This window comes from Budorcas taxicolor, chromosome 5 (genome assembly GCF_023091745.1).
Source record: "Budorcas taxicolor isolate Tak-1 chromosome 5, Takin1.1, whole genome shotgun sequence".
In the NCBI taxonomy this organism is placed as follows: domain Eukaryota; kingdom Metazoa; phylum Chordata; class Mammalia; order Artiodactyla; family Bovidae; genus Budorcas; species Budorcas taxicolor.
This window is the reverse complement of record NC_068914.1, coordinates 31,757,591-31,769,376: the sequence shown is the minus strand read 5'-3', so window position 1 is coordinate 31,769,376 and position 11,786 is coordinate 31,757,591. Positions and strand designations below refer to the sequence as shown.

General features: G+C 49.0%; 1 protein-coding gene across 1 annotated transcript; it reads left to right on the top strand.

Moving 5' to 3' along the window:
• The first annotated feature begins 3,229 nt into the window (after nt 1-3,229).
• FXYD4 (FXYD domain containing ion transport regulator 4) lies at nt 3,230-5,499 on the top strand. Its single transcript, XM_052641364.1, has 7 exons — nt 3,230-3,269; nt 3,955-3,987; nt 4,101-4,124; nt 4,796-4,870; nt 4,975-5,011; nt 5,258-5,295; nt 5,480-5,499. The coding sequence occupies exons 1-7, from the start codon at nt 3,230-3,232 to the stop codon at nt 5,497-5,499; spliced, it is 267 nt and encodes an 88-aa protein (XP_052497324.1).
• Nucleotides 5,500-11,786: the final 6,287 nt, after the last annotated feature.

Sequence of the window (11,786 nt, the reverse complement as noted above, 5' to 3'; positions counted from 1 at the left end):
TCAGCTCAGTCATAGTTCCCACTTCATGGATGAGCAAAGAGGCTGGAAGAGGTAAATTGTTCAAGTGCATATAGCAAGTAACTAACAGAGCCTGGGGTTGACTTCAAGGTATGCACTGTTAATGGTTTTTCTGAATCTTGAGTTTCACAGACTCTCCTTACATGGGGCCTGGGAGGCATTCATTCCACAAATACAATTGAGGACCAGCCATGGGTCAGCCCCTTGCCCCTGCAACACCTCCACCCCAAACCTCAGGTAAGTCCTGTTGTTACTGCAGTTTAGAGGAGAGGGAACTGAGGCTTGGAATGAAGGCGCTGATTGAGATCACTCAGTGAGCTACTGGCAAGCTGGGGCCAGCTCTTTCTGGCCCCAGAGGCCCTGATATAAACTCTGTACAAACTGAATCAAGAATAGGAAGCACCATGGAAGGTTTTTGTGAGGAGGTGCCACATGTTTGCACTAGGAAGGTCCTCTCTGAATCCTTCCCACCCCTGTCTTTCAGGGCTCTGTCCTGCCCTCTGACCCTTAACACCGTGATCCACTGATGGCTTCCTGTCCTCAATGACTCAACAATTCAATCAAAATCTATCAGTATCCATGACTGGGCATTGGGAGGGAATAGGGAGGCAACAGTCCTGTTTCAGTCGGTCACCATGCATTGGAGAAGAGGGTGAAGAGAGAGGAATTAGGGAGGGGAGACAGGATAATAGACAGGCCTGGAGTCATCCAAGGTCAAGAGCATAGGTAGAAGGCATGTAGGGGTGAGGGACAGGAAGAGAATTTGGCCAGGCATGGGGTCCACAGAGGGAGGTGGCCCACTCCTCATCTTGGGGCTGGTGGTCCTCCTCCTGCCCCCGACCTGGCCCCACCACCCTATCTTACACCCCTGCCCCCAGGCAGTAGGCAGGAACTGAGGACCTGGGGGGTGCTTCTGATTCCAACCACAGCTAAGTGGTTGTCAGGGCTGGTCAGAGGGTGGGCCATCTTAAGGGGTGCCCATTGGCCCCATTTCTTCGCCTCAGTGAAACCAGTCCAAGGAAAAGCAATGAGCCCACTGAGCAAATGGAGCCTCAAGGCCAGACCCTGACTCTTCGTTGACACCAAGTTTCTGGAACACTCCCTTACAGAAGTCCTGGAACCCCTACTTTTGGTATAAGTACCCAGAAACATCCTGGTTCCCTCCAGCACCTTTCTGGACCTCTCTTTTAGGGTCCAGGTGAGCTAAAGAAGCAGAAAGCTCACCTTCTCCTCATGAGAAGGGTCTGGGGCCCAGCCTGCTCCCCACCATTGCCTTAGACTCTGAGCGGGCCTGGGTCTCTCACTCCGCTGTCTGCCGGGTGTGGCAGTCTCCTTTAAGAGCACACTGGGGAGAGGGAGCTGCAGGAATCCTTCCAGATTCTCAAGGAATCTGACCAGTTCCTTCTGCCTGATAGTATTGTTGCCCTGGGCAGGCGGGGCCGCGGGCTTAAAAAACCGGAACCCACCTGGGCTGGACTCAGCCCTAGAAGCCTCCTCAGACCAGCTCTCTGCACCCAGCCGGCTATCAGGTGAGCTCAGGAGAAGGCTCTCAGGTGAGCAGGTTTCTGCTAGGACTTCAGGACTCCTAGGCAGAAGGGTGGAGGTGGAGGGGTGGTCTGGAGTACCAGTCTGAGGAAGGGTATGGTACCTGCCTAGGTATTCCCAGTAACAGATGTGTTTGGGGGTTTGGAGGACTGGAAGCTGCGTGCCCTTTGAGCACCATCATGCGGAAGGTGGACTGGGGGCTGGAGGAAACAGGAAGCAGTCTTTGGCTAAAGAATAATGGGGAGTTGTGCCCCTTGTGATCCAGGAGTTCCAGGGTGATAGAAGGGGCAGGGAGAAACAGAGGCCAATGAGGGCCCGGTTTACAAATTGCTCAAAGCCAAAAGACCCCCATGTTCTGAAGGAACAGATTAATAGTCCTGACTTCCTACTGCAAAAGGATCCATGTACTTGTGTATTTACTTACTGTAACATGTTTCAGTACTTATTATGTGTTTGGCACTATTCTTAGGCTCAACATATAGTAACTCATTCAATTCAAACACAACTTTAGGAGGTTCTTATAATTATCCTCATTTTTACAGGGCACTGAAGCACAGACAGGTTAAGTAACCTAGCTGAGTCACACAGCTATTAAGTGCTGAGAGGAATTCTCTGGCTAGCTGGGCCCAACACATAATAACTGGGGTTGCAATTTGGAACACTGACAATCCCTATGCCTGCCTGAGGCTAATAATAGGCAGAAAGCTGGGAGCGTCTTATCTCAAGGACACAGCCACCCTAGGGACTAATAAATGAAGACAGAAATAGTTCCCACCCTAAGGAGAAAGAAGGGGCCATGTCCCAGCCACCAGGCACTTTTCCGCTAACAGCAGTCTGTACTCTGAGAGTGGAATTTGAGGCTACCTGGAGCATGGTACTTGGCCGGGGCTGGGGTGGGAGGCATTTGCCTGCACCCAGCATCTGCCCCCAACTCTTCCACTTCCCCTGTCCCACTGCTCACTCAGAGGAGTTCTGGGCATGCCATGTGTGTGCACACTCAGTTATGTCTCACTCTTTGCGACCACATGGGCTGTAGCCTGCCAGGTTCCTCTGTCCATGGGATTTCCCAGGCAAGAATACTGGAGTGGGTTGCCATTTCCTTCTCCAGGAGATCTTCCCAACCAGGGGATCAAATCCACATCTTCTGCATTGGCAGGAGGGCCCTTTACCACTGCACTCCCTGGGAAGTCCGGGCATACCCTAGCTGGAGGCTGTCTCGGACTTCAGCCTGATAGTGCCCCAGGCCCAGATCTTTGGAAACAATACAAGTCCTTTGAGCTGGGGGTCAGGAAGGCAGGCACCAAAGCCTGAGTTAGAGCAGTAGCCCTCCTCCTGAAGGTGTGTCAGACATCTCATTACCAGATTTTAACAAAACCTCATATGGGTTGGCCAGAAAGTTTGTTTGAGTTTTTCCATTAGATGATACAGAAAAACCTGAACAAATTGCTTGGGCCACCCAATATGTGCAGGCATCGCTCTAAGTATTAGAGGTATTACTATTATTAACTCTAGACAAGGACACAGAAATTAGTAACTTTCTCATGTCCACCCCACAAGAAGCCTTGAGATTTGTGCCACTGGCCTCCATAAGCGTGGAGCTGGTCTGGGCTGTTTGACCCCAGCCTGCTCTCTTCTCCTGCAGACCGGATCTGCGTGCCGCTGTGTCATGGACGGGGTGACCCGGGCCCTTCTCCTCCTGTTGGCTGGTGAGTCCTCCCAGAGGCGACCCTGCTGCCACTCACTCACTTACCAAGGCTGTGAAAACCAGGAGAGTGTCTCATAAAGGGTACCTGATGTTGAATAAATGGGTTTTCATTTAGACTGCTAACTTAAAGATAAACATAAAGAAAGTATTGAGTTGGCCAAAAGGTTTGTTCAAGTTTTCCGTAGATCTTATAACCCAAACGAACTTTTTGGCTGACCTGATCACAGTAAGGTAGACGTTCCCAATATTATCCTGAATCATGGAACTTTGGGAACCTGTAATCACCTGTTGGCAAGAAGAGACCAGTGTTCCCTACTTCTTTAGGAGGCAGACCATTAGCCAGGATCTGGGTAGGAAGCTTTTCAGGAGAGGGTAAAGATACCAACACACCATCCCATTTTGAGTATAAGAAAGAATAACAAGAAGCCTGAGAAATAGCAGGAAGGGCTGGGATGGGGGAGCGGGGCACAAAGGCCAGAAAATAGGAGACAAAATCCTAGGTCTGTTTGGGTTGGGGAAGGTATGAGCAGGGGAACCAGTGACCTCAGGGTCCCCCCCACCCTCCACTCTGGTGCCCCAAGCAAGGCTGGTTGATCTTTTGCCTCTGGCCTGGTGTCCTGCCTGCTGATTCATTTTGAGACCAATATCATGAATTAACACACAGTCCCTCTGCTTCTCTCACCCAGGACTGCCTGTCTTGGAAGCCAATGACGTGATTGGTGAGTGAGACACTAAACTGCTCTGCTGGTCCTGCCCCCGCGTTTTCTCTCTAAGACCCCACATCTTGCCTCCTGGTTCTGGTTGTTAATGTTTTTTTCTTCCTTTCCTGCAGATAAAGACAGTCCCTTCTACTATGGTAAGAGCTGATATCCCTTGCCCCTGACCCCTACTCTTGCCTATGCTAGACCCCTTTGCTAGAGTTGGTAAGGGGTAATGTGGAGCCCAGTGTAGACAGAGGGAGGCTTGAGGGAGTGGGCAAGGAGGGGCAGAATGAGGATGAGACTGGGAATTAAAGAATCAGCATGGTGGACAGGCCAACATGTAACGTTGTCTTTGGGAGAATTTCCGTCCAGCAAGGAGGTAAGGGGCCTGCAGAATGTTTAGGAAGACTCCTGGGAAAGTGGCTGGAGGCACCTGGCTTATCTCCTTTCTTCCATTCACTCCCTCTTCTTTTGCCTTCCCCAGGACCAACTCCTTCCTGCCCTACAACTCCCGCAAGGAGGTCTCCTCTCCTTCTGCCTGGACTGTCCCCCCCACACCCTCATCTTCCCTGGGTCTCAGCTCAAATGCCACCTTTCAGCAAAGCCTTCCTTGATCATTCTTCAAAGTTTCTTCTTTTTCTGTGCATTTCTGCTTGATTTTTCTTCCTAGTACTTGTTCCCATCAGATATGACATGATGTATTTATGAGTTTGTCCTGCTTGTTGCCTGGAATATAAGTGTGTCTGTATAAGCAGGTGCACATAACTATCTGTTGAATGAGTGGGGTGGAGCCAGGCTGATGCCAGCCCTCTTTCCATTCCTCTAGACTGGGAAGGCCTGCAGCTGGGCGGGATGATCTGTGCAGGCCTCATGTGCATCGCTGGAATCTTGTTCGCCCTGAGTGAGCAGTGGGACTAGCAGGGTCAGGTGGAGGCGGGGAGCGAGTGGGAGGAGGGTGGCCCAGGCTTTCCAGGCTCTTTGCACTGGCTGTGTCTTCCTTCACAGGTGGCAAATGCAAATGCAAGAACAAGCAGAAGCACGGGTGAGACAGGCCGTACTGTGTGTCCTCTGAGCTGAGCAGAGCAATTTGGGCATAATGTCCTACAGTTTGGGAAAGGAGGACAGAGTCCTGGCTGTCCCTGGGTTTGCAGTAGAATTTGCTATTCACAGATAATCAACCCTGAGGGGGCCTCTGTCAGAGAAACCTGTTTAAATTGGTACCAGGAATCTTGGTGGGGGAAAAGGACAGAAAGTTCAAGGATGCTAATCTGATATGTTCCTTTTGCAGCTCCTTACCTGAGAAAGCTGTTCCACTCCTCACTCCAGGTGAGATGGACTTCTTTGAGAGCCTTCCTGGCACTCAGGCAGTAGAGCCGTATAATTTGAGGATTAATACATGTTGTGCTGTGTGTAAGGCAGGACTGTCCTGAACCAGTCAGCCTTGGGATGCCTGAGGCTGAGGATGTGTATATGGAGTTTGTGAGGACCTGACCCCGCATTCTCTCCACAGGCTCTGCCAGTACCTGCTGAGCACAGGATTGGTTTCATGACCCTCCCTGCACTGGCTCCCATGCTGTCCCCTTCCCCTGGGGGCCTTACCCACTCAGGATGGCTTTTCTCTCTGTTGGTGGGCCCTGAGGCTACCTTCTGATCAAAAGGCTGTCCAGAGCTTATTTCTAAATTAAATTTATCTTCCCCTCTGATGGACTGTGACCTTCTGTGGGTCTGGTTGGAGATGGGTAGGTTGGGATGAGACGAAAAAATCTTGCTCAGGAAACTCCAGGCCCCTCAGCTGGGGTGGGGTGGGGGATGTCCCATGGATGGCTGATGCATCTTGTGGCCGCATGTTTGTCTGAAGCCCATTTCCAGCACCCCCCTCCCAACTGTGAGGACCTCCTGATAATTGATAATTGATCTCCTGCCTCATCCATGCACCACACAAGACACCTCAACAGTATATCAAAGAACATTACAATTTCCACACCTTGCCTGAAGACCTTAGAAGTCCCTGTGACCCAGATCCCCATGACTTCCTGTAACCTAGAATGATCCCCAGTGGTTTGCCCTCTGCTAAGACCCCAGCTCACCCAGTGAGTGTTCACACAATCCAGGAAATGCAGTTCTTCCTTCACTGATTCATCCCAGTAAAACTATTGTAACCCTTAGAGCAACCCATGGACCCTTCCTCTTACTCCAGGTAATGTCCTGTGAGACCTACTATGAGCAACATCCCAAGAAGCCCTGCAGTGTGCATTTCCAAACCTAAAACCATCCATGCCACTCTGGGTCTCAGTATGTCCAAAGTCCATTCCTGGAATACCTCATTGAGAGGCCCCAGCATGCATGGCATGGGTCTGTGGAAATGGCTCTTCCACCTTGGCAGCCCGTTCGTCTGCAGCCTCACCCCTCTTGCCTACCTCCATACCCTAAGGTGGAAGGAGCTGAGGCCTACCCTGCCCAGCCCCTGCTCCTGGCAGACTCTGGGATGGAGACAGGTCAGGAAGCAGCGGTCTGCCCTGTCCCTGCCAGGCAGTGGCTCACAACCTAGGTCTGAATCTGGGCTGATGGGGCAGCCACCTGCCCTGCTGTTGCTTCAAGCCACCTCTACTGGCAGCGTGGATGGAGCATATGCTATTGTGTCTGAACTGGACTATACCCCGCCAGGCTCCTCTGTCCACGGGATTTTCGGGCAAGAATCTCTGGAGTGGGTTACCATTTCCTCTTCCTGGGGATCTTGCCAACCCAGTGATCCAACCCAAATCTCTTGCGGCTCTTGCTTTGGCAGGCACTGCACCACCTGGGAAGCCCTTCCTCTACTGGTGTCCTGCTCCAAACCTTCCATCCATTTCCAGGGTGCTGGTACCAGATCCCCTGGAAAGTATACTGTGTCCAAGACCTGTGGGCTGGGGTTAGGAGGCCAGCACAAGAGATTCTAGAGGCTGAGGAATCTGCCTTCTGGCCTTCAGCCCTCCCAGGTCCTGAAGTCTAAAAATGAGGATCATAGATCTGTTTAGGGCCCTTGATCAGGATACATAAGCAGGGTGAGGGGATGGTTCAAAGGCTGGCCCAGAGCTACAGCCATTACTCCAAGAACCTGAGTGGAACTCGGAATACCTGGCTGAAATTGGTGCCTTTCACTGTCCAAGGTGAGTAGGGGAGCCCTAGCAGGGTGCTATGGGCGTGGACGGCTATGCCAAGTTCATCACCCACCCAGACAAGATCCTCTTAGGTGTTTAAGGCCCCAGCATTAGGAGTCGGATAGATATCATGAAAAAAGTAAAATGAGTGTGCTGCAGCGGCGCGAGTGCCTGGGCAGCGATGGGTGATATGGTTAAGTCATGAAGTGACATGACATCCGAGATGAATCCTCAAAGGTGAAAGTGGAGAGGGGCCAGTCGCGCAAACATCTTTCCTGGTAGAAGGAACTTTGGCCTTTTTGCTTTTTTGAGAACCAGAGGAAAGTCACCGTGACTGGTACATAGGCGAGAACCCCCGCCAAATCCTGAGTAGGAATTATCAGAGACCCGCAGCAGCCCAGGGAGCGAGACCAGGAAGGCGGGCACAGGCGCGCCCAGGGGAGGGCGCAGCCCTGACGCAACACGCAGCATCATCTGCCCAAAGGCGGTTTCCGGCCCCGCCTTTCCGTCTTGGGGAGGGGGCCCCGCTCCCTGAACACCGGAGGCTGCTGATGTGAATAACTGATTGGAGAGTAAAATTAGCTCCGCCTAAAAAAAAAAAAAAAAAAGGTAACGTCTGTGGCCTCACTTGGGGCTAGAGTTGTCAGAACGCCCTCTTCTGGGTGACCGGCAACGGTTCTCTGAGAAAATTAGGTCTCTACCACCGCAAAGGGTGAGGTGCTCTTCCGTCTGAAATTCAGTCATTATGAAGGAAAGCCCATCGCTGCCAGGGGAACCTGAGTCACTTTGGCAAGAGATTCAACCTCGATTGCCACCGGGGCGCCCAGCTCCGGAAGAGGCGTTTCTGGACGCCGTGTTCCACTTCCATCTTAACATTTTGATTCCCCAGCTCCGATTCGCGGTGGAGACCAGTTACACAGTTTTAATCTGCTTTCACCCCGCCAAGCAGCCTAATTTCACTTAAACAAACTCCACAGTTTTTCTCACGCCTCATAATCTATTGAAAGACACCATATCCCCATACACCCTTGCTGTGCAGCTCCCTCATGGACGAGTCAGTGAACCTGGCTTTGACCAATTACAGGGTCCCACCTGGCGGTTCAGGTTGATTCTACCTGTCCAAGGCTGGGGCACAGGGCTCGTGGAGAACATCTGGGAGCCTGGGTTGATAGTAGGTGGGAAAAGTCACTGCCTGCGATGGGAAGGTTGGGGGAGAGGGCCATGCAGGATAGAGTTGATGTTACCCTGGTGTGCTGATTCCCAAAAGAAGCTAGCTCTCCTTTTTCCCTCCCAGTAGGAAGGAGGGAGGAGGATGTGGTAAAGGTCAGTTAGTCATAAGACGAGAGGAGTCTCTGCCCAGGTTTCACTGTGTGGAATTACTGGCTGTGCCTCACAGACCTCTCTCTCAAGCCCGTTCCCCCCACCCCCACCCACCGCGGGAACAGGGGCTTGGGGATTGGGAGGAGGCTGGGTTTACGTCACCATTCCTGCCTTTTGTCATCTCCTAGATGAGGGCTGCCCAGGAAAGAACCAGAGAAAGCAAAGGGTAATTTCCACTTAACTGAACACTTGGGTCATTATGGGCACTGTTAGAAACACTTCCTAAATTAAAAGACGCTTACTCCTTGGAAGAAAAGTTATGACCAACGTAGATAGCATATTGAAAAGCAAAGACATTTCTTTGCCAACAAAGGTCCGTCTAGTCAAGGCTATGGTTTTTCCAGTGGTCATGTATGGATGTGAGAGTCGGACTGTAAAGAAGGCTGAGGACTGTGAAGAAGGCTGAGCGCCGAAGAATTGATGCTTTTGAACTGTGGTGTTGGAGAAGACTCTTCAGAGTCCCTTGGACTGCAAGGAGATCCAACCAGTCCATTCTGAAGATCAGCCCTGGGATTTCCTTGGAAGGAATGATGCTAAAGCTGAAACTCCAGTACTTTGGCCACCTCATGCGAAGAGTTGACTCATTGGAAAAGACTTCTGATGCTGGGAGGGACTGGGGGCAGGAGGAGAAGGGGACAACAGAGGATGAGATGGCTGGATGGCATCACTGACTCGATGGAGGTGAGTCTGAGTGAACTCCGGGAGTTGGTGATGGACAGGGAGGCCTGGTGTGCTGCGATTCACGGGGTCGCAAAGAGTCGGACACGACTGAGCGACTGAACTGAATTGAACAACCTATGTGATGGGGATTTCATATTTTGCCCTCTGTGCTTAAGAGGAGACCTAGGTTCTCACAGGTCATCTTACTCCTGGGCCGTTCCTGAAGGACTAGGTTACACTGCCTTTCTGGTATTCACTATCTGAAAGAGAATCCAGGTTCTGTACCTGCCGGGGGACTGTACCTGCCGGGGGACTATATATATTATATACACACATACACACACACACTTTTTATTTAAACAACCTTATTTTCTGATTGCAAGCATTTTTCATGATTATCCAGAAAACTGAATAGTACAGAGATATCTCAGAAGAGAAACCAATTTTTTACTCAGCACTCAGAAATAATAAAGGCTATGTTTTGATATATAATGACAGTATTCTATAATTATCTGGAGCTCCAGGTTGTTGCATGAGCCATTAGGTCATTACTTTGTATTGCTGAGTAGTCCCAGGCAGTCCTCTTAAAATAAGGGAGGGCCTACTTAACTTAAAGAGAGTTAATACGGTTTATTCTAAGACTAGTCATTTGAAAACACTGATATTTCTGTTCCACAGAAGGTAGCAGTCTTTTATCCTCAATTTCTGTGTGTGAGTCCTTCAGTTGTGTCTGAATCTGTGACTCCATGGACTGTAGCCCAAAAGGCTCCTCTGCCCATGGAATTTTCCAGGTAAGAATACTGGAGCGAGTTGCTATTCCCTTCTCTAGGGGATCTTCCCAATCCAGGGATCGAACCTGTGTCTCTTGCATTGCAGGCAGATTCTTTACCATCTGAGCTACATGTAAATACTGTAAAGCTCAGGCTAAGAAGTGAGGGCTAACAGCTAACATGAGGAAGCATGATCCTGTTATCTTGGTTGGCCAATGGTTAGATCCTCTGCCAGATCCTATTAAGGGGTTTATCACTCAAGTCTCAACCCAGCCATCAAAGGAGTATTAAGGTATGGTCGGATCTACTCAAAATGCACTAAAGACAAGTACTTTCTTACAGAAAACCCCTTCAGCTGAAGCTCCAATACTTTGGCCACCTGATGCAAAGAACTGAGTCACTGGAAAAGACTGATGCTGGCAAAGATTGAAGGCAGGATGATGGGAATGACAGAGGATGAGATAGTTAGATGGCATCACTGATGCGACAGACATGAGTTTGAGGAAAATTTGGACACGGAGAGAGGGAAGAACAAAGAAGCCGAGGAACACCAAGGACTGCCAGCAGTCGCCCAGGCTGGAAGAGGCAAGGATTCTTCCTCAGAGTGAGAAGGGCTTTGCCAACGCCTTAATTCCTACTTCTCACCACCGAAACTGTGAAAAAATTAATTTTTCTACATTATGTAAAAAAAGTTACATGGAAACTTTACAACTCACAGTAACTGATGTTTAACAGCCAATTAGACTTAGCTGAAGAGAATGATTGGAAGATAGATAAAAGGAATAAAGACATATAAGGAAAGAGTATTAAATAAAATCCAATTTACCAGTGATTTTAAAAAATAAATTGATACTAAACCTGTAGTAACTGAAAATTCTAATAAAGAGTATCCAACAACAACAAAAAAAATCAGTCTTTTAATAGAGAAATACTATTGAAAGCTTTCTCTGAAATTGGGAGTAAGATGCCCCCTGACCCCAACTTTGTTCATCAATCACGTTTTCTAATGATAAAAAATGAACTTACCTAAGTAAGCAACAAGTCTAAGAAAAGAAAAAAAGTACCTAAGGATTAGAAAGAAATTAATCAAACTGCCATTATTTGTAAATGGCAGGACTTTGTACCTAGAAAATTCAAAGAATCAGGACCTCTGTAGTGATCCAGTGGCAAAGACTCCGCACTAACAATGCAAGGGCCTGGGCTGGATCGCTGGTCAGAGAACTAGATCCCACATGCTGCAACTAAGACCCTTCACAACCAAATAAATTAAAGAAAAAAAAGAAAATCCAAAGACTATATTTAAATCAGCATAAGCAAGTGATTTTAGCAAGACCACAAAAGTCAACATTAAAAAAAAAAATTTTTTTTTAATCCCGCTATTTCTAGTCCCAGGAACAAAACTTTCAGCAAAAGAAAAAGGCACCATTTAAAATATAATAAAATACCTAGAAATAAGTCTAACAAAATACATCCAAGAATTTTTACACAAAGTCTAAAAACAAAACCGTTAAAAGAGCCTCAGGATTTGATGCGTCTGCCAAAACTCAAGCAACAGGGGGATCTTAGTGCAGGGCAAGCACACTAGCTCCAGTAGCTTTTTTTTAATTTTAATTTTACTTTACAATACTGTATTGGTTTTTAATGATAAACAGCTCCCTGCTACAGAGGAAGTGTTGATTCCCATCAACATCACCAGGTGGCTGAGCAGTCACCATGTAGTGAGACATCAGAGACAGCACACAAAACCATTTAGAACAGTGATTCCTGGATGGTGAAGCCTGCTCTGTCCTTTGGAGCAGGGCAACTTGCAGACACTCTGCAGCCTGCTAGTCACCTGGTAGTTGGGTAGCAGCACTGTTTTCAAGTCAAG